This window comes from Seriola aureovittata, chromosome 5 (genome assembly GCF_021018895.1).
Source record: "Seriola aureovittata isolate HTS-2021-v1 ecotype China chromosome 5, ASM2101889v1, whole genome shotgun sequence".
In the NCBI taxonomy this organism is placed as follows: Eukaryota; Metazoa; Chordata; class Actinopteri; order Carangiformes; family Carangidae; genus Seriola; species Seriola aureovittata.
In genome coordinates, this window is record NC_079368.1 from 13748003 (window position 1) to 13772909 (window position 24907).

The window sequence follows — 24907 nt, forward strand, 5'->3', positions numbered from 1 at the left end:
GTGGCAACTGGACGCCATCTACATTGCTTTTACAAATGAATCCTACTGCTGGTTTTAATAGTTTTATTTGATTTATGTGACAATACAAGACAGAAACATATAAATATGAGTAAATAGAGTCATTCTCTAGTCAGAGATAGGAAACTCCTCCAGTGTCATGACAATGTCTCGAAGTTTGGGATCATCCAGCCAGTTGACTTTACAGGCCAAGAGGATACCCTGGAGAGAAACGCATACATTAATACATCAGCTGCTAAGTTCATTGCATGCATTAACCATTTCCAAACCTTGTACTGACAGAAAGTATGTTTCAATTCCTGTACAATTTACCCTGAGGACGTTCTGTGTCATGATGGTCATCTTTTTATATTTCTCCAGGTTGGCTTGGCCTTTCTCCAACACTGCTTTGTACTTCTCTGTATCTGGATGCTCTTTCTTGGACATAAACTCTTCCATCTCTTTCATTTTCTCATGTGTGAGCCGTTTCATCTCTACACACAAAAAGAAAAAAAACATTGGCGGCAAATTTACTCTAGTGTCAAAACATTTAATCCATCAGTTGTTCAACAGAAAATGAATAGATGACAATTCTGATAATTCATTGTTAGTCATGTCATGTGCACACGGAACAAAGAAAAGCTCCATCACACCAAAATTGAAAATAAACTACAGAACATACCAAGCCTCTTCTTCTGTATTTCTGAAATTTCATCTTGAAGAGCTCTAGACTCCTGTTGAAAAAACAAGAGGGATTTGGGTATGAAATTAATTGATATCACCACACGTTGGGCAAGTTCAAAGCAAGTGAGTGATGTCAGTGAGTTTCAAAGGGAAACCAGTTTGTTGTAAGTTTTGAATAATGAAATATTTGTACAGAAATGTATGTCCTGGGTCAGAAGAGACCATAACACACCATCTCAATATATCTGTTGGATCACTTATAATTCTGCTGGGACAAGTGATCACAGTGGCCTCACAAAAAACTTGTACTTACCTTCTGAAGTTGTTTTATACGTGAACAAAGACTCATGCAGTGATCGCTCACAGCTTTCAGTTCACTAAAAAAAAGCAGAAATGTACAAAACCATCATCAAAATAAAGTTTAAAAAAAAATAAATGTATGAGCTGTTTCAACATGTTGTGAGTTGACATACTCAGCCTGTGCATCATTTTGTTTCAGGTTTTCTCCAATAGCATGCCACATCTGCATTCTGAAAGACACCAGTCGAATCAATGAATGGTCAAAGTTAACAAAGGCTCACGGCTTGTATATCATATATTATATTTTTATATATTATTATCATATATGCAGAGAAATCACAACATTCATCACAGAAAAATAAAGATTGTTTTAAAATCCATTTACCTGTGTAGTGTCAATGTGCTGTTAAAATGATTTGTCTTGACAGTTTCCAGTTCACTGACATAATCTGGTCTGGAACAATTGATGAAAAATATATGTCAACAGAGTAAATTCTGAAATTAACTTTAATCTTACATTTAAATTCTAGATCCACATAGTTAGGCTAAATGCAAATACTCACAAGTCTCTCTCAGCTTCAGATGTGCTGCACGACCTCTTACTTTTTCCTATCACAGAAAACTTGATTGTAATGCTTTGTTTGTGTATTTGATGAAGATACAATGCGATGGAAATGAAGCGCTTATATATACCTGCATTGAGCTGTACTGCCATCTCAAAGCACTGGTTGGACATCTGCTGTCTTATTCTGACAAGAGACAATTACAAAGATTCAAACCATTGTCTTATAACAAGAGGTGATGTGCTTTCATGGGTGTGTAAGTGAATGGAAAGTGAATCTTAACCACTGGTGTTGGGGTGTGATTCATCAAAGAAACCAGCACTCAGCCACCGTGAGTTGAATAAAAACTGAAGTGTTAAAGCAGATGTGGAAGAAGAACCTCAGCATGTCTGCAGGCGGGGTATCCCTCTGTCCGGAGGAGCCGTCGGGAGCAGGGCCGTCATTCAGTGCCACAGCCTCCATCCTGTGGTTGAGGTGCACCTCACTGTTAGATGGGTCCATCAGAGAACAGTGAAGATGCCTGGAGAAAGTCTATTTCAGAGCACCTGGGTTTGATCCAAGAAGCACAACCACTAAACCAGTTTAGTAATGCTACACAACTCTTTGCTACACAAGTCGTAAATTAATAGGCAAGCAACTAACTACCTTGTGGTTACACGACAGTGACTCACTGATTATACAACAGTTAGTTCAGACCAAGTAATTTGATTGGACGAGAGGCATTTCATGAGTGCTGCTATAGAGTACCACAGTACTGGGACTTTTAACTATATATATATATATATATATATATATATATATATATATGTATATCACTCCGCTCTACAGGTGCTCTATTAACCGTTAATTAGCGTTACATTAACGGTCGTTATCTATCTTATATTTGCAAAGATGAATATATTTCCAGAAATAACATTTGAATTAAATTATGCATGCTCGTAATGAAAAATAAACAAACATATTACGCTCCAAACGCATGTGTCAAAGTCAAAATCTCCAGGTGAGTAATTTACTTCCTATATAACGTTACTAGGATTTAACTATGGACCGATGGAGGTATAGGTTTATATGTCTTACCTTGCGGTACGTTAGCCACTAACTACGAGTGCTAATTGAAACTTTGACGATAACTTAGCCAAAGGTTTCAGCGGCTGTCACACATGAAACTTTGTTTACTGTCACTTTAGCTGTAGTTTTGTTTACATCAGTTAGTTTGAGGTGGAAACCCCGCCGGGAAGTGACGACATACCGTCACATTTCTGCTCCCGGCTAATGATGCAGCGCCATCTGCAGGTCAGGAGGGAGTAGTGACGGGTTGTCCGTACATAAAAATCAAATGGTGTCAATTTCATTCAAGTTTCTTCTTATTTTATTATGTCCAAACCTTCGAGTAAAGGGACGTCAAGATTAGCTGTCCAAAGGTACGTAGTACCAATGTCCAAACAAATGAGTAATTTGCCAGGAAATTAGGCTACAGACTTTGAGAAGTGGTCCTGCATCTGATACATACAATTGATGCATGGAACGGTTCTTTCTTTTCTTTTTTTTTCTTCTTTACTTTTTACGAGACAAGTTTATAACAATGTTGTAAGTTGTGGACTGACTTAATACGCAAAAACAGATCACCAATTCATCTGATGTCAAAGCACACACAAACAATTTTATGTATGCAATTGTTCCAAGCACAGTAATATAAGCACAGTTAGAAATTTAACATTATGTGCACACAATGGATGATGTGGCTGCTTACAAACCGACATTGTAAAATCATCAAAATAAATGTGTAGGTTTCAGTATCTTGTGGACTGACTCACTCAGACAAGGTTTTCTGCAATATAGAATCTTATAATAATAATTTATAAGCTAAGCTACTTTACAATGCCTGTCCCTAAAATATATAAAACTCAACAAGTAAATGCATACAAAACAGCACACAAGTAATTTACAATCGATGACATATCATAAAGGGTGAGGCACCAGTTACACTGGTGTATTTTTGTATGTCTTAAAACCTAAGCTCTAATCCTTCAGATAATAAGTATCAGTCTATTTGATCTCATCCACCTCGCTTTGAAAGCGGATGATCAGTCAGTGCAATCGCTCACTGCGGTGCTCGGCTCAATCAATAGAGAGCTTCCTCAATCTCGCGAGATTATCGTCCTGACCTCAGTGTACTGTTGACCAGCGACCAGTGATTTCTGCGCAGGCCTGGTTCTGAGCGTTGGTCTGAGACGAGTTGTCGCCAATGGAGAACAAGAAGAGTAAGGTATGAGTAACAGTTGGTGGTTTTGCGTAGGTCTGCGCATGTTTGCTTCACTTTGACTGTTATAGGCCTCATTCCTACGAGCAGATGGTTGATCAATAGAAACTCGCTCCTTGAACATATGAAATGCACTAGCCTAGATCTAGAGAAGGTGAGCAGGTGCCTCTGCACTGAAGAGAAGAAGTTCATTTTTCCTTAGTGCAACACTGTATACACCATGCAAGTTGTGTGAAGGGTGCGTGTTCTTCTATTCTTCATTCTAATAGGCTAGGAAATTAAACATAAGTGAAGATGTCCTGCCATACACTGTTTATTAATAGACACGAGTATAATAGCTGTGGAAATATATCATCTCATCATTTGATTTGGCCAAAATGATTGTATCTTAATAAGAGATGTATTACTCAATTTGAGTGCTCTGGTCTTTCATACTCTTCTTGTCAAGGAAGCAATGTAATATATATATACATATATATATATATTGTGTGTGTGTGTGTGTGTGTGTGTGTGTGTGTGTGTATTCCTGCATCCAGGGTATCTTGGAGCGTTTGAATGCTGGGGAGGTGGTTGTAGGAGATGGAGGTTACGTGCTGCAGCTAGAGCGACGTGGCTATGTGAAGGCAGGACACTGGACCCCTGAGGCTGCTGTTGAGCACCCTGAAGCTGGTACTTTTGACATACTCAGTTATTTATTAACATATCAGCAGGTAAACATATCAGGTTTGCTTTTCTTTTTATCTGTCTTTATTTGCCTGTGCTTTCTCAATAAGTTGAGCCTTGTCTCTTCCTCGCTCTGTCAGTTCGGCAGCTACACAGGGAGTTTCTGAGAGCAGGAGCAAATGTGCTTCAGACGTTCACTTTCTACTGCAGTGAGGATAAGCTGGAGATCAGTGGCAATGTCACCAACGTAACTGTACGTAAAAAAATAAATAAATTACAAAATCTTTAAACATCATTATTTTGCTCACATTAGACGACTCCAGTCTGTTCTCTTCTGACTCAGGGAGCTCAGATCAATGAGGCAGCCTGTGACCTGGCCAGGGAGGTAGCCAATGAGGGTGATGCACTAGTCGCTGGGTGCGTGTCTAAGACTCCCTGTTATGTGAAGAGTCGCAGTGAGGCCGAGGTCAAGGCCATCTTTAAGAAACAAATGGATGACTTCCTTAAAAAGGACATTGATTTCTTTATAGTAGAGGTACGAGCAGATCTTAATTCTACTGCTTCTTGTCCCGAGTGAAGTTTTAATGATCCCATGCACATTTCTCCCGCAGTTTGTCGATCATGTAGAAGAGGCAGTGTGGGCAGTGGAGGTGATGAAGAGCAGCGGCAAACCAGTGGGTGCAACACTGTGCATCTCCCCTCAAGGAGACATGCAGGGAGTCCCACCTGGAGAGTGCGCTGTCAGGCTGGTCAGAGCCGGTACACCGACCTTCTGTGTTGTGTTACTTCTGGTCAGCGAGTCTGACGTTGTGTTTTAGCTGTACAATCTGAATGTGTTTCATGTGCATGCATTTGTGCGCAGGAGCTGACATTGTTGGAGTGAACTGCCACCTCGACCCTCTGACGTGCGTTCGTACAGTGAAGCTGATGAAAGAGGGATTAGAGAAAGCTGGTCTCAGAGCCCATCTCATGATCCAGCCACTGGGCTTTCACACACCTGAGTGCAACTTCGGTGGATACACCAGCCTCCCTGAGTACCCCTTCGGTTAGCATTTCTATATTTGTTTTGCATAGAATAAAGAAAATATTGTTTTATATTCAATTACTTCATCATCATTATTATTACAGTACATTCATGTAATCTACTGTATGTTTTTGCACGAAAAAGGAAACTAAAAATATGGTTTAAAGAGATCCCAATATTAAATATTTACATAAAACTAAGTTGACCAAACAGGGTCTGGAATTAAATGGTCCTGCAATAAAACAACCTTGCTGTGTGTGACTGTTAGTTTGCAATTTGCATTTGTTATTGTATTTTTGTATATTTAATTTAAGTATGAAAGCAGTATTTGGGTGTAGAGCTACCTTAAACTCCCCGTATACAGTTTGATGAGAGCATCGTCGCAACAAAATGCCCTCACTTGAATATGTCATTCTCCTCTCAGCACTGGAGACCAGAGTAATCACCCGCTGGGACGTTCATAAATACGTCAGAGAGGCCTACAATGCAGGAATCCGGTACATCGGTGGCTGCTGTGGATTCGAGCCCTACCATATTAGAGCTATAGCAGAAGAGCTGTCTGCAGAGAGAGGATCACTCCCTCCAGCTTCAGAGAAGCACGGACTCTGGGGAGCTGGGTTGGAGATGCACACTAAACCCTGGGTCAGAGCCAGGTAAGACTGAGCAGGAACGCGGCTTCTGCATGTGCACATTAGTCAGTTCTTTTTAAATTTCGCTGCAGCATCTGCATTAAACGTGGACAAAAGACTGAAACATTGGCTCATATTGTACATAATGTATGGTGGCGTAGTGACAGTTATCATAGTAAAGGATGTAAAAAGTATCGGTGTGTGTTTCTGCTCTGCACAGGTGTTGGATTATCACCAACTAAACTCAAAATTTGTCCTAGGGCTCATCGGGACTACTGGGAAAACCTCTTGCCTGCTACTGGACGTCCCAAATGCCCCTCCATGGCCACACCAGCCGACGACTACGAGAAGCAGCTCAAGTCCAACATACCATCATAATTGTTTGTATCTACAATTCAGTAGATACTTGATGTCGTAGTTTTTATATTTTTACTAACAGGTTATCCACCTTTTTTGATTTAGAATTACAAACAAATTAGGTATTTCATCAAACATTTTGTCCTTTCCCAAAGCTCAACATTCCCTCTCAGTGTCCTTACTTTATTATTTGGCGTTGTGTTGAGGTGGCTCAGAAACTGTACACCATATGCTCACTGTAACTTGGGTGTAATCGTGTAACTGCCTCTCTTTCTTTTTTCTGTTCCGTAACTATGCACACTATTCATAAACCTACTAACATAGAGTGTACATAGAAATGCCGCTGGTCTTATCACTAGTTAATGCAATACTGTTTCTCATTGTATGAGGGTATTTTGATGTTAATGTGTTAGCCAAATGTCGTACATAAATGCACCTCAGAAAAACAAAGATCTTTACCTTTATCAGTGTGTTACTTATTACCCTGAGTCAGGGTAAAAGTCAGGTTAAGTTCAGAGAAAGGTAATAAAACTTAATATATGAGGTAATCCATTCTTTCTTCTTCTGTGGTCATCTGCACATTTTGCATTATTGTCTTTTTTGTGACTATTTTGTTGCTGTCAGTTGATGTCAAGATTGAAAACCTGGGTCAAAAACCTCAGGTCCCACCGAGATTTGAACTCGGATCGCTGGATTCAGAGTCCAGAGTGCTAACCATTACACCATGGAACCATATGTGAACTTGTGCCCCCGGCTGGTAATCGTGAGAATTGGACTGGGGACCGGAATTTGCCCTGTATATTTCACAAAGTTTAGTTGAATTAAAAGTTTGATGCAAGGCTTTTTACTATTTAGAAGTATGAGCACCACCATTTCATGCCAAACTTTTCATTACTAAATGTTAAACTGCAACAGGAAACAGAAAAAGATCACTGATTTTCTTTTTCATAGATATGGCTTCCTGTCTTTGCTGACAGCTCATAATTTAAGTTGATTAAAATAAGACATAAGGCACAGTCGTACTGACCTTTTGTGCCTCACAATAAACAACGCTGAACGCAAAAATATTTAAATAAATACATGTCGAAATTTAAAATGGATCAATCAATTTGACTTATCGGACTTCATCGGGTTTGGCCTAATTTATGTCCCTCTATAAATATTCATTTATTAAATTAATTCCTTAATATCGACTAACTGTGTAATGTATGTGTATATACATGACATACTATATGTATGCAGTACTTCTAGTCGAGCTTTCATACGCTGTTCGTGCTTACCTGCTGTGAATAGGGTTAGGGATAAATGATATTAAATGGGTCCGTTGATATGATAAATCTCTTTCAAAACCGTGAGGTTCCACCGAGATTTGAACTCGGATCGCTGGATTCAAAGTCCAGAGTGCTAACCATTACACCATGGAACCATGTATTACAACATGATCTAATTTTCAAAGTACTTGGTATAAGGCCTATGGCTTTAATTCTTTTTATTCAAGATTCTTGACTTCAAAACTACGTATAAAAGCATTTCCAGTACACATAATCTCCTAACTTTTCCCTGTTTCACAATGTTTTTTCCCACTGCAGTTGTCGCTGTGAGTCCAGCCATGTGGGTTTTAAAAGTACTATTAACACTACTTAGTTTGTCAAAGATGAAGATCAAGGAATCTTACTTTACACTTCTTACATTTTTGTTGGCTCCAATTCAAAGAGTGAATGTACTTCAGGGTTTGGGTTTGGCTGTGGTAGTTGCTGTTGTTGCCTCTTGGTTCCTCACAATTACTGCAGCCTATCACTGTCCCAAAACCCTTCTCTCTGCTACACATTATTCTTAGCCAGATAATCATAAATTAGTATTTCATAAGCTGTTGATTGAGAAAATTTAAATGAATTGCCATAGGTCATGGTCAGGGCCCATCACAGCAGAGGTAAACTCTGTTAGAACCCATTATGCAGACTGGCTTTTTCTGTCTCAAGGCTGTGACCATTAAAGGGGAACGCTTTCCATTCCTGTCCTCTGAAACAGTCCAGCCAATGTGTGTAAACAATGACAAGTCAGCAGCTCTCTCCCACACTTCAACCACACTTCAACTTGATGCATCTTTCTGTGGCTACTTCGCAGTTTATATGACACATTTTGTACAGCATTTTTCTAACGTTTATTTCAGGATTACTTGAATGGCTTTCGGAAATAATTGTTTGTGGACTATATCTTATCAATAATGCCTTAATTTTGTAAATGTAACTGTTGAAATATTTTACTGGTAATTATTTATCTGTTCACTCATTTATACATTTGAGAGAAGAGCTACATTGTTTTGTTTGTTTGTTTGTTGTTGTTTTTTTGCAAGCATACTGTCCATGATGCTGCAGCTACAGACTCTGCAAAACACCCCACAATGCTCAAGCCAAAACGTCAGCACGTCCTTACGTGCCCTGCTAAAATTGAGATTCTAATGTTGCCTTCACGTGCTCTCAGGAAAGAGCTACTTCAATCTGCTCTCCGCCCTGTCTAGCAAGAATACAGCTTGATTGCAGCTTACTTTCATTAACACACCCTAATAACAACACTACGCCATGTCACATATTAAACGGATTATGGCAGCAGAAAAATAAGGGCAAATGACCGGTGATAGTCAAAAGGAGAGTTATCCTCAGAGATATATGAGAATTTTATGTTATGATAAATGATCCACAGAGTTGTTCTCGACTTTGGTTCATTCGTATCTTGTGTCATCAAACGGCGATTTATGGGAATTCCGATATTTCTCACTGCACGTGAAAGCAGCACCATTATTTTGCGTATGAGGTCTTGTTGGGCAAACGATGAAGAAAACATGGTAACGTTACGAGTTTGGAGACGATGTTAACCTTCCTGAGGACTGGACAAAGCCCGTTGTCACGCTTCTCCGTGGCCTCGGGTTGTTGAGTCTAAACGATGTGCGCCGCTGCTTCAGGATCCCGTCGTTACTTTGTGATGAGAAGGGAGGACCGGAGCCGAGAGATCGAGCATAACGGGGCACAGCTGACAGGCGGATCGAGCGTCGGACCTGGTAAACACACTGTCGCATGTTGTGTGTCAGAGTCGGAGACAAGCTAATGACGAGGATAGCACTGTCAGGAGGGCTGGGATAGGCAAGTCAGACACCCGAGTTGAAAGCAGGTGGGCCAGAGATGGGAAACGACACCGCACTGCTCCAAATTCATCCGCTTGAGCGAAGGAGGATAGACCTTCAGCCAAAATATCCCCGCAGAGAGGACGGTGTTTGGTAAACACTGTAATAACGCACACTGTTTTTACCACGCTGCATCCGACTTTCAGACAGTGCAGGCGCAGGGTTTGTTGTTATTTCTGTTTCATCACTTTGCAGAGATGTCCTTCACAATGGAGGATAATTTGGAGTCGGGGTGGGTGGCTGTTCGTCCAAATGCGTTTGAGGAGAAGGAAAAGCATAAATTCGTCTTTATCGTCGCCTGGAATGAAGTGGAAGGTAAATTTGCCATAACGTGTCATAACAGGACGGTGCAGAGGAGAAGCTTTGGTAGGGACCCTCTGGCGGAGGGGACTAGCCAGGATGGGGACAAAACAAAATGGCCCGAAAGTCCGGTCAGGGATAAAGTATCTAGGAGTCCTGGCAAAGGAGCCAGGGAGGCTGGGATGAAAGGCAGCAGCAGCAGAAGCAGCCCTAAAACCAAGTCCGTGATAACAACCAGACCAAGTCCTGTCAAAATTCAAACTGCGATTAAATCTGCAGCACCTCCCGTCAGTCCTGACACCGAGGTGTTGAAATCACTAAGAGAGGACCAACTGTCCCCCGCAGTGGACAGCTTGGACCTGGAGGAGCTGGACAGTCTGAGCAGGGAGGATTGCAGCTGGGCCGGGCTCTTTTCCTTCCAGGACCTGCGGGCAATCCACCAGCAGCTGTGCTCGGTTAACTCGGACCTGGAGCCCTGCCTGCCGGTCTTTCCGGAGGAACCAGCCGGGATGTGGACGGTGCTGTTCGGGCCGGCGGAGGTATCCGAGCCCGAGATGGATGAGCTGTGCTACAGTTTACAGGTGTACCTGGGCCATGCGCTCGATACGTGTGGGTGGAAGATCCTCTCGCAGGTTCTGTTCACGGAAAACGACGACCCAGACGAGTACTACGAGAGCCTGAGCGAGCTGAGGCAGTCCGGGTACGAGGAGGCGCTCAACCGTGCAACAAAACATCTGCAAGAGGTGAGAGTTTCTGTGATCCTCCCACAGCATCTCCATGATTATATCCGCTTCCTGTTGACAAAGTCTGTGCATAGTCCCTCTCTGCAACTCGCATTCACACAGTCGCACATCTGGACAACTAGGAGCATCCCAGTACAAACGCTGTCTTTCTACTGTACTGTGCACACCAGCTGGGTTACTGCTGAAACTCTGTTGTGACAAAATGGTAGTCGGGAAGTGTGATGCACTAACCATTAATCTGAGGTAGATGGGTATTTAATAGATATAATTAAATTGATTGCATACAAAACAAGTACAAAACAAGTACAAAACAATGTAGTATACAGACACAAAATGACTGTGACACTGTGATGATGATCTTCATAAGTCACACAAACACTATAGAAGTATATTTTAAGCATCACTTTGATTATGTATTTCCTTATGTGACAAAGTTTAATAATCCAGACCATCCAGTCCATGCATGTCACATTATCAATGAAAAACTGAGAGGCTGTCCGGTCTTTAACTTCTTTGCGTTGGTATATGAGAGGTAAAATAAGCATGTGGACTTTTAAGCCAACTAAGAGAAGCTGACTTGGTTTGCATCATCAAGAACTGAGGTCTGTGAGAACAAAGAGGTCACCACAAGTTTCAGTATCAAACAAGGTATACTTCAATCTAGTCTCTATAAGCACAGGCAAGACAACAATAAATGGATATGTCCTTAAACACCCACACACAGTGATCATCTAACTGACAGGGACACTGACAAGTGTTTGCATTATTTCTTTCACTCCTATGAAAGAAATAATCCGAAAATCAGTGCAGGGACCAGTCCCACTGACCAGCCATTAACAGAGGAAGAATTTCAACTGTATACTGTAAGTCGCTGTCTGCTGCTTAGACAACTGAGAGTCAGTTGCTCCCACACACACACACAAACACGCATATGCACACACACACACACACACACACACACACACACACACACACACATTCACATTCACACAAACACAGTTCAAGTGCTTCTTTCCTTTTGGAATTAACCCTTCAATGTAATGTGCAAAGTCATCATCCGTGAGCGCTGGTTACTACCAGGACTTGTTGGACAATGTTATATATCAGATTTCTCTCTCTTTTGTGCATATTATACTGTAGATAATTCTGTCTTTCTGTTGATGGGTTTGTGGCACATTTCAAGAAAGAACTGTTTGATGAATACAGATAAATTTGTTATATTTTCCTCTGAAAACTACATAAAACAGGTGAACACTCAAATTCTACACATCCTTTTGTTTTAGTCTGCACTGGAGGAGAGTGAAAAAGCATTAGTCTTGAAAAAAAAACAAGAATTAAGAATTTAGAAAACTCATTACTGTGTCAAATAACATACAATAATATAGAACCCACCTGGTTTGTTCAGACGGGGATTATCATGCAGAACATTTATGGTTTTAAGGGGGAAAAAAAACTGTGTCACTGATTTTTTCACGTTCTTAATACGACAAATGTGCGGTAGTAAATATGAGTTCTGCATGCATTTTATGAAAAGTTATGAAAGATGTCTTTGACATTTCTGTAAAACACTTCTGTATGTATGTAATATAATCAAACGCTTCCATCAATGTTTAAATGATAAGTTCTGCTACATATCTTTGAGTTGACACAGTGAGGACATGATCCAGACACCATACACGCTGCAGGCCTGCTCTTCTTACACACCAGCAGCAGCAGCTAGTGGTTGATTAACTACTTCAATATAAACAGACACTATATTGATACTCACTGACTCTCACATTGTCTCACCTATCAATGGCGCTAGAGTAATGAATCCTTGACTCGTGGAGCCAGACAGTGCAAGAAGTCCTTTGAGAGAGCAGGGGAGAGAGAGCAATAATGGAAGTGGAGTTTTCCATTATTAGCATCACAGCATTACTCCTGGCAATTATAGTGGCTGGTAGATTGAGTACTACCTGTGTTTATGGAATAAATATCTTTCTTATACATGTAGTATTGTACTTTCTGTCAAGCTTAAGGACAGCAAGGTCACAGTATAACAAGTGGGGTATCTGCCTCTGGGTTTACTCTCATTGCAAAAGTAAGAGTTAAGAGACTACATCCATTTACACTGATGTGTTTACATGGTTTTCTGGCTAAGGCGTTTCCTCTCAGCTCTGCTTTTGGCAGAGAAAAGAGGCCGTGAGCAGAATAGACGAATCACCCACATGTCATTCCACATAGTCAGTCCCACACCCACTCCCATTCGTGTAGTTTAGAAACACACTCACATTCACTGAGAATAAAAAGATAAAGACAGAAAACCAGCCACAGGAAGTGTTGCCTTACTATCCTTCCTGAGCAAAGAAAAAAAAGAAAAAAAACAACAAACACTTTGCTTGAAGGTGTCTGAAGGAGAAGCTACTGATCGTATTCAGCTCTTTATCACAGCCCGAGCTCTTCTGTCTGCAGTGACAGTGCTATGTAATTCATTTAAACACCGTTGCAGTTTGTTGTGTCGTAGGATCTCACACACACACACACACACACACACACACACACACACTCATACACACACACACACACACACACACACACACACACACACACACACACACACATCGATCCTCCTGCTGCATTTGAGGGCTGAGTTAATGGCTATTTCTGTGCTTGCTGGTAGCCTACAGGATTGTTCAGTCTGTGTGTGTATTGATCATATTCCCAGCAGCAGAAAGGACTCTGCTCATTGAATACACTCAGATACACTCCTATTATTTACTGTTACACAAAGCATCCCTTGTAGTCTGACAGCGAGGTGCAAGTTTCCAGTTAGTGGTGAGTGACATTAAAAGATGTATTTAAGTTTGATCTTCTGGCTTTTGTTGACTCGGGTTATCTGTGACAGCTGTAACACTCTTATACAGACAGATGGAAACATGTTACATTACATCTGCAGGCTACGAACAGTATGTTTGCCCTCTGCTTAACAAGGTCTTAAAGAGATTTTAAAAGTGGCTATCAAATGTTTTGATATTCTGAAAGCTGTTTGTATGTTGACTATAATAAGTAATAACTAACTCCTTGTGTGTGTTTATGTGCTGCAGCTGCTGGAGAAGCACAAGAGCATGGACAGTATGGTGGAGCTGTTGGAGCTGTATGAGGAAGAAGACCAAGCCTACGGAGGTCTGCTGGATGCCTCGACACAGCTCTACCAGTATCTGCTGCAGCCTTTCAGAGACATGAGGGAACTAGCAATGCTACGCAGACAGCAGATCAAGGTAACAATCCGCAGCTGTTAAAGTGCACTGTACACGAATGAACACACATTAACAGAGACTGCTCTACATGTGACACATTTTCGGGGGGATTTATCCCATAACAACGGCATTCATAAGTCTTGAACAGAGTGTGGGCCAAAATCCTGTAGTGACCCAGTATTTGCCCAAGACCTCTTTGGCATCTCACCAAGCCTCTTCAACTTTCTGATGCTCCACTGATAAGTACACAGTATACACACAAACACAGATGACCAGTTGACTTCAGAAGTGAAGAAATGGTGAGTGGTATTGGTGAAATCCAACTAGGAGAAAATGGCAAAGACAAAAATGACAAAAATAGTTTTTTGTGTTGTTTCTGGTAGTTTGGCCCTGTTGTAGTCGACCATGTGAATCATGTGGGACTCAAGTGGTTATTCAGATGCTCTGCTTAACTGGCATCCGTGGGAACCTTTGCTATTGTGCAGATGGAGCTAGATTCCTTGATGCATTTTTGTATCTCTCTACAGGCACCGGTCAAATGGGTGCTCACAGGAAAATCACATGCCCCTAAAAATTGTGTATATTTATCCACAGGTTTTTTTTAGCTTTTTTAGCTTTTTATGCAAAATGTATTCTCCTCTATGATTTTATAAGATGCTCATGGTTAGTAAAGCAGTGGGAGGGGGTGAGATGTATCTAATTGCAAAGAGCAGACGGAGGCTGGTGAATGGATAAATGGTGGAAAGGCTTTGTTCAATCGTTGCAGTGCTGATGGCACATTTATATTTAGCTCCCTGACTCACAAACACAGCACATCAGTAATAAAAAAAAAAAAAGCTTCAGTATCACATTACCACATAACATCCGTCAACAAAGAACACCTATAGCCTAGCTTTTTCTAGCCTTGGATATGAACATCTTCCTGTTAGTTTTATCCTGTTCCGCAGTATCTGAAACACTTCTGGGATGTGGCAGGCGGGGGGGTGGGGGGGGGGGGGGATTGAGTGACATGCTGTGAGCAAGACTGGAGCCCCATGGATCTCCAATTTCCTGAAGTCTCACAGAGACATGAATAAGTCATGCTGTGTTTAGTCCTATAGGTTTACTGCAGATACAGGTTGATGCTGACGCACTGGGATCAGCAGGCATGCAGCAGAAATGGAAAGATGGACAGTGAAATTAAAGAGCTCTTCAGTTAAGGTGTGACTGAATAAATGTTCTCAACTCTACTTCCTCTGGGGAGGTGTGAACCTCCAGCGTCAGCTAAAGAAAGTAATGTAAGCAGGGTGTAATCTAAGCTGAGTAAGATTTTTGTACAAAAAATTTCACACGTTGGCGTATTTTAGTGGCTTGCTATGAATTATGGAAATAAGGGCCAATGAGGCCGATCAAATCAAGGCATTTCCGTCACTTCCGTCACTTCTTATAATCACTATAATCAGATTTATAAAAGCAAAAAAAAATTGATTTTAATATATGACAAAATTATCTTGAATTTCATGTAAGCAATCGAGAAAAAAATATTGTTAGGCTGAGATAACTGATAGGACGTAGTGATAAGATATGTACAGTTTTGTATTACTGCCTATTTCTGAACTCATTTACTGAATAGATGTTACACTATGTCCTTTATTTTCACTTGTCCTGTGGACTGAGTAGTAATTAGATAGCATAGTCCTGACTCACTTTTCAGTTCAGAGAGCTGCAGAAAGGAAACCTGCATTCTGTACATGTCACTCTTTTTTTGTACAAACCAGGAAACTATTACCAGCTTTAACCCACTTCATTTGTAAATGGTCAAAGTTGATTAGTATTTCACTCCCCGGTTGTTTTTGTCAAAGCGGACTCTCTTCCTTCCTGTCTCTCTGCTGCTGCACTCTTGGGTTCATATTCTCTGAGCAGCCATGCCAGAAAGGAGGGCTGCAAAATATGCAGGTCCCACCGAGATTTGAACTCGGATCGCTGGATTCAGAGTCCAGAGTGCTAACCATTACACCATGGAACCTCCTGCTTTCGTGGGGAGGTGGGGAGGGGCGGCTGGTAAACCTGTTCTTTTGGGTTTATTTAAAGCCTACAGCATCTGTAGCGCTTCTATTTCCTTTCCTTGAATAAACATCTTCAGCTGCACATTGGAAATTGATTCAAATTGATCATTTTAGACACTGCCATATGTGTGAACGTGTTAAGAGCCTCTCAGTAAACATTTTTACATTTAGGCAGTTTGTCCTCGTCAATATGCAGACAAGAATAACAAGGAGGAGCAGATAGTATAGTTGCACTCTCCATGTAATATTTATACACAATGCATGTTGATTTCTCATTTTGTCCATCAATTAACAAAAAGATATGATTTGACGATTTGTGGGTTTCATGGTTTGACTGACAGGAAACTAGCAGCAGCCCTAGTGAGAGAGTGTGTGGCCTTAATTTGAGGAGTGTCAGTGTATAGTATGTCAAAATATTTTAGCTGTAGTGGAACTGTTTTTGCAAGTTATGACAAGTTAGTTTCTGAAATTGTGCTGAGATTTGAATTTAGATCGCTGGTGTCAAAGTCCAGAGTTGTAACCATTACACCACAGATCCTAATAACTTAATAGTTAAGTTAATTGTTCTGTCCATTGCACTGTGTGTTTATGCTGCGTAACATGTTTGTTGTAGGTGTCAAATGACAAATTAAGAACATCATTGAATCCCAGAATTTGTAATTGAGTAAGCATGTTGATAAAGAGTAGCATCAGTCTGAGTTTGAGTAAAATATCTCCGTCCTATCATATCCATCCTGTAATCTTTTGCATTCACAAGGCACAAGAAGACTGTACAGTAAACACAGATATCTGTTTCTTATATGAGTTTTAAATGAAAAACAATGAGATGGTAAGTTTTCATGTAAAAGACTGATACGCACAGAATTACACTAACACAAATCATTGGATGTAAATTCAACTGTTCTAAACTTAAACAATGTATAAGGAATGCCAAAAAAAAACCTTGAAAATCAAAAGAATGAGCTCTGGTTCACTGACATCAGGAAATTGCAGGGGTAAATGATACTGGTGCACTGCTGCGTGGTGCAGTGTGAGCTGAAGTGCTGAGAGGTTACTTGGGGTCACACAGCTCTGTAGCTCTGTAACCCTTGCCGCTCACTTTCCTTCTTGTGTGCTGCACAGACATCTTTTGTTTTCCTCTTGGACATTTGATAGTTCATTTTCCAAATTTTCATATTTAATTAAATATTTTTAATCAGCCTTGCTCCATGTTGAACAGTAACAAGTAATTGCCAAAGACTTGATTTGTCTGCATATGGTTATGAGACATAGTGATGTCATATTCCCATTGTGGTCCATAACTCTCTTCACATGGTTCTACAATGCAGTAATTAAAAGATTAAGTATGTTAAGCTGATATATTACAGGCTTTAATTGGTTGTTTAAGCGTTTTTAACTGTTTAAATCATTCATTTACATAAGAATAATAACTCTACAGTGTTACATGTAGACAGTGATGACACTTTTGTAAGTTATGGGAAAATAGATTTGTTGTTTACTTTGTCACACTGACAGTAATATTTGCAGAAGATCTGGTTCTGCAGAATATGAAAACATTGTTTGCACAGGTGTATGAATGTGTGTTTGAGTGCTTCCATGTGTGGGGGTGTAGCTCCCTCTCCAGGCCTACTGTCTGTGGTGATACCATTGTGTTACAGTGCAGATCTCTAACTTATCTTGCTCTACCTTAAAAGTCATGCAGTCTTTCTCTACAATACACATGAGTAGGGTTGGGACGATTATCCGACGTAATCGACGTTGTCGATTATAAAAATTATTCGACGTGGAATTTTAGTGTCGACGCGTCGTGTAAAACCACACAGGGTAAATGTTCATAGAACAAAACCGGAACTATCTAATGGGACCGTTTATATCCATCGTCTTTGGTTTACCCGGATACAAGCGCAGCGCACGGACTGGGACAACGCGGTGACGTAATTGAAGTCATTGACTAAGTGAATGATTTGCGGCTGTGTAATCTATTTGAACAACACGGCGGCGTCTACCAGCAGTACGACGGAGCGTGTGGAGCAACACGTGGCAAAAAAGGCTCGCACGCGGTCCTCCAAAGTTTGGGAATACTTTAATCTTGACACCAACAGTGCGGTAGTCTGCAGACTCTGCAAAGTGCATCTGGCATATCTCTCTAGCACGACAGCCATGCACGAGCACATAAAGAGGAAACACCATGGTGCAGCGAGTCAAGATGTTGGACGGGGCAAATTGTTATATTGAATGACTATCTGGAAAATAATTGCAATAAAATTACTGTTAGGTTAATAAAAAAATAATCGTTAGATTAGTCGAATAATTGAAAAAATAATCGCTAGATTAATCGTTTAAAAAATAATCGTTTGGGACAGCCCTACACATGAGAGGAGATTCATTGTCATGTCTACCTCCACCTAAGTATTATTAAGGGAAACATTTCTATCACTGTGTTTTTTCTCCCCTTTTTTTGATAAGTCCATTCACTCTTGCCACTAAGTGGCAGTAATGTGTCACACATTTGGGGTTCCTGCGGCTCTGAATCACAAATGAGAACAAAGCAGTGTTATCTTTTTGATGTGGACTTTAATGAATGTGCCTATAACTTCCTGGTATTAGTAAGACTGCATTGTCTGCTGCCATGCTTTATCTTTTGAATCACCTCATATGAAACTATTTGAATCCCATGTTCTCCAGCTCCATTTTTAGTATCAGTGAACCATATAGTGAATTCAAGGCCATACATATTTTAAGTAGTATTTTATAAAATGTATGAAAAATGCATTCAGACTTTATACTTTGCAGGATAAATATTTTGTCTCATCATACTCCCTCACTGAGGACTGTCATTGGTCTGACAAAAATATGTTAATCCTCCCTCAACAGATTTCCATGGAGAATGACTACTTGGGCCCAAGGCGGATCGAAGGTCTAAAAAAGGAGGACTCTGACTGGCAGAAGAAAGCTCAGGAGGCGGTCCTCAACATCCAAGAGTTTACTGTAAAATACTTTGAGATCACTGCCAGAGCCCAGAAAGGTACAATAGGCCATCAGTGTCACTGCCAATGTCAAGTCAATAAAGCAGCAGAGGAATGACTTTGAATAATTACACACACACACACACACACACACACACACACACACACACACACACACACACACACATATAGTGGTAGCATTGGCCTGCTATTGACCTGTGTGTGGTTTGGAGCGCCAGGGGGTAATGTGATTTAGTATTAATGAGGCAGTGTAGACAGCCGCGCTTTGACAGGGACAGGAGGAAACAAGGACAACCTATTGATCAAACAGCTTTGCCAGCACATTCTCTCTGAGCAGGGTTACTCCACAATGTGCCCTTGCTTATCCCAGTTCTTCTCCAACACTGATTTGTCCATTTGTTATCTGACACTTATTAGATCAAAAATCACATAAATGAGTGACTTCAAGTGCAGACCAGAGAGAAGGAAGTTGTAATGTGCAAATGTGGCCAACAGATGTCTCTCTCTACATTGTGGTAATAGACCTTTACTCCTGTGAGACTTAAGGCATCACATTAAATGAATTAAAGGCCGACATGCCCACTCACTGTACCAGAGGAGAAAGTAGTTTGTGTTCGTGACTCACTCGCACGTGAGAATATGTCACGTTTAACATTCTGTGTGTGGTGTGTGTGCGTGCGCGCATGTGTGTGTGTGTGTAGGGGTGTATGAGCGTATGAAGGTGGACCAGCGTAAGTTTGGTAAATCTTCATGGACAGCAGCGGTGGAGCGCATGGAGAGGCTGCGCTACTCTGTTGCCAAGGAAACCTTACAGCTCCAGAGAGCCAGGGAGATCTGTCTGGAGCAGAGGAAACACACACTTCGGGATGAGGTGCGGTAGTGACACTCAACAGCATACAAAACACATATGAACAGAAAGTAAACACACTCGCAGACAGTTGTCCTATGTCCCGTCCTCTCAGATGCAGAGTCTGTGCAGCAGTGCCGATGCAATTGCCCTGTTAGACCACATGGAGACACAGTACTATGAGCTCCAGCTCCAACTGTATGACATCCAGGCAGATATATTACAGTGTGAAGAGCTGCTGCTCACCGCTCAACTGGACAGTGTTCGCAGACAGATGACAGGTATGGCCTTACTTTGTCTGAATTTACTACTCAGTGATTAATGATAGTGTCTGTCAAATGCATGAAAAGTCTGTATGTGCACATGTGCTTTCAGAGCGTCAGGATGAAGTGGTGTATTATGACACCTTTGAAAGCACAGATGATATTACAGAGGATGATACTGCAGAGAGGGAAGAGCTGCGCAGACTTCAGGTCAGCGCTCGACAGCTGGAGGCAAGGAGGGGGCGCATCACTGCCAAGCGCTCCTATCTGAGGAACAAGAGGGTGTGTATCCTTTACTCACACTGTATCTTGGTTTCTACATTATGTTAGTGCACACTATACAATGTGTGCACTTTGCATGATTGTGCTTCATATCCTTGTAACTGTGTCCTGCTATGCCAGAAACACATTTTATCAAGAAAAATTTGAAAAAGAATTTGCACTTTTATTTTAAATGTGCTCAAATGGGCTACACCTCCTCCTGATTTGCTGGTGTTCAGAATCATAGGAGGATTTAATTATGATGAATGATATTATTCATGTTATGCACTGTAACTATACTTGACAATATTGGATTAAGATGTGAGATTACACAAACAGATGTGTGAATATGTTATCACCTAGTAAGAGTAAAATGTAAAAATCTGCAGCAACCGATGACCTGTTATCTCACACATCCACTAACAAGATTATTAAGGCACATGACAGTAAATTGTTCCAAAGTGATATTTATTCAAATATGGTATAAGAGGTTCTACAGGGTTTTGCTGCAGCAGTTGTTGTTCACGTTGGCAGTGTGCATGATGTAGTGTGGATCATTGTGTCAATGTGTTCTCCACCTGTCATCCTGCAGGAGATCTGTGTATCCAACCACACTCAGAAACAGCAGAAACGTCAATCCCTCCACAAAGACTCTATATCCCACCAGGTGTTACAGGTAGGTTTTTTTTTTTTGCTAGTTTTTTATAATAAAATTTAATTTTATATCTGTTAAACATTATCAATAACGCTCTCTCTCTTTTCCAGCTGATAAATGAAGAAGAGGAAGATGAGGAGAAGAAGAACAGTAGAGTAAGTCAGGAGAGACAGAGAACTCTGGACAGACTCCGCACTTTCAAACAGGTATGTGTCGTCTTATTATCTGCAAGCATCACAAAATGTTTCATTTTCTTTCTCACTCGTCAGCCCCTGTTCATCTCTGTCTTTCTCTAGCGGTACCCAGGTCAGGTGATTCTGAAGTCCACTCGACTGCGCGTGGCCCACACCAGAAGAAGAGACCGAGGAAGGAGCATGGAAATGAGTAGCGTGAGTGAGCGGGAGGAGAGTGTGGACTCTGTTTGCATCCACCATCAGCCACTGTGTCTCAGTACCAGTGTGCAGACTGACCCCAGCCCCAGCTCCACGCTCACCACTCAGCCCGTCACAGCTCTCACAGCATCCCTTCCTCCGCTGCCTGTGCCCATTCCTGCCGACTCCTCCTGCTCCCCCTGCTCCCTGTCCTCGCTCCTTTCATCCCCTATCTCCCCTCCTCCTCCACCACCTCCTCCACCTCCCCCGCCCACGAGGGAGGAGCTGTCGCCTTCCGGCAGCCCGGGCCGGCACGGGCAGAAGGCTGAGGGGAAGAGCGCGGCAGAAGAGCTCTCCCTCTCCCCGCTCGGGCCATTCATCCCTCGCTTCTTTGATAGCAGCCAACTGTTGAGCGCCCGGAAAAAGCTGAGGAAGACACCGGAGTTTGACACCCACAGCAGAAGAGGTACTGGGACCGTGTAGTACCCATAAACGTTTCTCAGGGCTCTGTTAGATTGTCTAGTTACAGTAGCCAATCACAGTCTGTCTTCCTCTCCTCTCCCTGCATACAGTTAGCTCACCCATGGACGAGGTGCTGGCCTCCCTGAAGAGAGGCAGCTTCCACTTGAGGAAGGTCGACCAGCGGTCCCTACCTCCAGCCAAGGGTGACGACGATCCCAACAGCATCCTGGCCCAGATTCGCAAGGGGGTCAAACTGAGGCAGGTCCCCCATAAAGAGAGAAAAGACCAGGGAGAGCTCCCGGCCTCCACCGACCCACTGACTAGGAGCATTCATGAGGCGCTGCGCCGCATCAAGGAGGCCACACCAGATTCTGACTCGGATGACGACGGTCTGGCCAGCCATGACTGGGAAAGCTAGGGCCCAAGGCTCAGGCGCAACAAATAAAACATACACACACACACACAAATGCCTGCATCCTCTGGCACTGCACACAATGTACTGTACTGCAATATAGAGAGCTGCGCTGTACTGTAAACACACACACACACACACACACACACACAAATTCATGAAGCTACTCACTCACTCACAAGTAAACACAGCCCAGTCACACATGTACCTAGTGACTATGCCAGGACCAATTCACCAAATGCTCCAAAGGTCTATGGTCAACCTGTTCATTTGTTTTTCACACTACATTCACTACTGTGGAGGATATGATTTGTGTTTTTTTTATTTTTACTGTGTGTCACTGTGGTTTTATTCCTGTAATCAGACTGTAACAATCCTTATCTTGTTTGTTTTTTTATTTATGTTTATTTTTATCAGTTGTACTGTTGAAAAGCTCTGCACTGGCCCTCTGTGGCCGCATTAATATTCAGAAACAGCACAATACACATTGTACACCAACACACTGCACTGACAGCTATTTGTGAAACTGAAAACCTCATACGGAAAGTCATGCTGAGACGTGTGTGATCTTTTCCAAAGCATTAGAAAAATGAGAAACTGTAACTGCGACAAAAAAACGTGTGTGGTTGCTGATTTGGGGTCATGAGGGAGACTGAAAAACAAATAGAAGATTACACTTTTGAACTGGGATCACTGGACCTGTCATCCAGATTGTAAACCGTCGCACACATCAAGCATCACCTGTCTTCTATTTTTTGCTCAACCGGTGTATTGTGACTGAGCCGCGCTGTGCTGCACAGCTGGTTTTGTCCTGTCACAAGTGGGTGTGGTGGTGTCAGACAGTGTGAAGATCACCGCTTGTTTAATCTGACACTGCACAAATACTTTCCGTCTTTTAGTCCGTCACAACAGATTCATACCCCTCCCCCCACTTTTGTCCTCTTCCGGCCCTTCACCACCCCCAGCTCTCTCTCTCTCTCTGGGTGAGGGAATATGTATCGACCCATCTGTTCCACCGCAGCATATGGCCAGGCTGGTGGGAGATATTCAGAGTCACTATAGGTTTATCATTTGGTGCCGCATCTAACAGCATCTCTGATGCAAAGCTGCGGTCAACCACGGTAGGAAAGGGTAAGAGGAAGGGTCATCGGCGGAGCTGATGGACAGTTTTCTTAAGCGAAGTGGAGGTCATAGTTAGTGTCAGTAGTCTTTGTAAAGTGTGGGCAGACTTTGGTTGGTGATTCCCGAACTTTGTATGTGGGATAGTCACGGCTGAGCTGTGGAACCAGTCACGCCTGTGTGAATGATGGATGGCACGTGGGAGGTTAGATTCTCTCAGCGCCGCGGGGAGCCACTGTGGGCTGTGGAGCAGGGCGGTCGTGATTGATGCGGTTTCTCCTGCCATCTTGTTCACTTTCTCTCCTCTCCTCTGTTTGCACTTTTCCTCATTTCTTTCTCTGCACTCAGTGGGCAGAACCGCACAGTAGGAGGCCTGTTACTCACAGTTGCTGGAAGTGTTTTCAAACATGCTCCTGCACACATGGACTCACGCACTAAACTCACAGCCAACATGCACAGAAAACATTTTAGTGGTAAAGTGAGTCCACAACCCCTACTCGTAAGTCTTTTTTTTTTTTTAGAAAAGGTTTCAGCACTTTCATGATAATAATTATACACATTCTGAATCGCTTTATCTGTACAGTTGCAACATTTTTTTGTTAACACTGGTGAAACATTATATCTGAAGTTGTTGAGTAAGTTTTAAAGCACTGAACATGTGGAATTGGACCTAAAAAGGTGTGATGGAAGGACGGTATGAGGGGGACCAGTGAGATGCTTAGCAGCACAGGAATCCACACAAACACACGATCACATGAAGGAAAATTGATTAATAAACTAAGCTCTCAGTCTGAGCTTTGATGCAAAGATTTGTGCTTTTTCCTCTTGTGCTTGCGTTGAGAGCCATTCATAGATGAATCACGAGGCAGACAGTGTAGAACAGAACAGGCGGGGAGGTATATGTCGCATTATACAGCTTGAAAATAGCTCAGTGCTAAAGAGGGTTTATTATTTTTCCTGGCAGAGCAAATCTGAGGCACTTTTACATGTCTTCTCTCACTGTCATCCCAACGATCTTCCATGGTACCCTCATCATGTAGCATGAGACAGAGATCTAACCCTGACCTGACTCTTAACTTAAACCTAACCCACACCACGCCCGACTTGATGTCACCTGAACTGACTGGGGCAAAGTTTCCCAAAAGATGTAAAAGTTTATGTTGCTCCACCAAACAATGACCGACAATGTGCTCAAAAACTTTTGGGAAACTGGGCTCAGAAGGTGACACCTCTGCCATGAACCGACTGCCACCTGATTAACCTTAGAATCACGCTGTCATGTGTTTTTACACTGACCTATAAATTACCTTGACACAGCTTGTTTGTCAGTTAACTGTAATTTTGCATTGCATTTCATTGCTTTGTTTGCCTTATGTTTTTTTTTTCCAAAGCATTTCCAGCCAAATTGTTTTGTGATGTGTTTGCTTTGAAACCTTTCCTATGTAGGCCTGTTATCCACACAGGCTGACTATATATGACCCTCCGTCTAAATAAGCAGTCACTTCAGAAGTGCAATATCAATATAGAGAAATACAATAAAAGGGATGAACC

At 42.0% G+C, this 24907-nt stretch overlaps 3 protein-coding genes and 3 non-coding genes across 8 annotated transcripts; 2 read left to right on the forward strand and 4 right to left on the reverse strand.

Annotated features, from left to right (window-relative positions):
• Positions 1–49: 49 nt before the first annotated feature.
• cenph (centromere protein H) lies at positions 50–3107 on the reverse strand. 3 transcript variants are annotated; one of them, XM_056375516.1, is made up of 10 exons: positions 2622–3107; positions 1924–2007; positions 1675–1730; positions 1545–1590; positions 1367–1435; positions 1155–1211; positions 995–1058; positions 680–731; positions 331–491; positions 50–219 (listed from the first exon to the last, which is right to left on the reverse strand). In XM_056375516.1, the coding sequence occupies exons 2-10, from the start codon at positions 2004–2006 to the stop codon at positions 127–129; spliced, it is 681 nt and encodes a 226-aa protein (XP_056231491.1). In that variant the 5' UTR covers position 2007; positions 2622–3107; the 3' UTR covers positions 50–126. The 3 variants fall into 3 exon arrangements, with proteins under 3 accessions (XP_056231491.1, XP_056231490.1, XP_056231489.1); XM_056375515.1 differs by having other exon boundaries at positions 1924–2075; positions 2622–3106; XM_056375514.1 differs by having other exon boundaries at positions 1924–2089; positions 2622–2789.
• Positions 3108–3698: 591 nt separating this feature from the next.
• LOC130169090 (betaine--homocysteine S-methyltransferase 1-like) lies at positions 3699–7029 on the forward strand. Its single transcript, XM_056375513.1, has 8 exons — positions 3699–3810; positions 4341–4473; positions 4608–4720; positions 4811–5002; positions 5079–5226; positions 5330–5512; positions 5916–6144; positions 6381–7029. Exons 1-8 carry the CDS (start codon positions 3790–3792, stop codon positions 6496–6498), a joined length of 1137 nt encoding a protein of 378 aa, XP_056231488.1. The 5' UTR covers positions 3699–3789; the 3' UTR covers positions 6499–7029.
• A 108-nt stretch (positions 7030–7137) lies between these two features.
• trnaq-cug (transfer RNA glutamine (anticodon CUG)) lies at positions 7138–7209 on the reverse strand. The gene has a single exon. It is a non-coding gene; the product is annotated as a tRNA-Gln (tRNA).
• A 622-nt stretch (positions 7210–7831) lies between these two features.
• Positions 7832–7903, reverse strand: trnaq-uug (transfer RNA glutamine (anticodon UUG)). Its single transcript has one exon. It is a non-coding gene; the product is annotated as a tRNA-Gln (tRNA).
• A 45-nt stretch (positions 7904–7948) lies between these two features.
• On the forward strand, positions 7949–23874 carry LOC130169087 (junction-mediating and -regulatory protein-like). The gene is made up of 10 exons (XM_056375509.1): positions 7949–10698; positions 13782–13955; positions 18854–19004; positions 19668–19837; positions 19929–20094; positions 20189–20358; positions 20930–21013; positions 21103–21198; positions 21289–21829; positions 21936–23874. The coding sequence occupies exons 1-10, from the start codon at positions 9853–9855 to the stop codon at positions 22241–22243; spliced, it is 2706 nt and encodes a 901-aa protein (XP_056231484.1). The 5' UTR covers positions 7949–9852; the 3' UTR covers positions 22244–23874.
• Positions 15868–15939, reverse strand: trnaq-cug (transfer RNA glutamine (anticodon CUG)). The gene has a single exon. It is a non-coding gene; the product is annotated as a tRNA-Gln (tRNA).
• Positions 23875–24907: the final 1033 nt, after the last annotated feature.

Coding starts and splice junctions, on each gene's coding strand:
- cenph (XM_056375515.1), bottom strand. CDS start 2,045: ATGGACCCATCTAACAGTGAGGTGCACCTCAACCACAGGATGGAGGCT. Junction 1,212..1,366: donor AGCACATTGACACTACACAG/GTAAATGGATTT, acceptor GGTGTCTTTCAG/AATGCAGATGTGGCATGCTA. Junction 492..679: donor AATACAGAAGAAGAGGCTTG/GTATGTTCTGTA, acceptor TTTTGTGTGTAG/AGATGAAACGGCTCACACAT.
- LOC130169087 (XM_056375509.1), top strand. CDS start 9,853: ATGTCCTTCACAATGGAGGATAATTTGGAGTCGGGGTGGGTGGCTGTT. Junction 10,699..13,781: donor CAACAAAACATCTGCAAGAG/GTGAGAGTTTCT, acceptor TATGTGCTGCAG/CTGCTGGAGAAGCACAAGAG. Junction 20,359..20,929: donor CCTATCTGAGGAACAAGAGG/GTGTGTATCCTT, acceptor GTCATCCTGCAG/GAGATCTGTGTATCCAACCA.
- LOC130169090 (XM_056375513.1), top strand. CDS start 3,790: ATGGAGAACAAGAAGAGTAAG. Junction 4,474..4,607: donor TGTTGAGCACCCTGAAGCTG/GTACTTTTGACA, acceptor TCGCTCTGTCAG/TTCGGCAGCTACACAGGGAG. Junction 5,513..5,915: donor CCTCCCTGAGTACCCCTTCG/GTTAGCATTTCT, acceptor TTCTCCTCTCAG/CACTGGAGACCAGAGTAATC.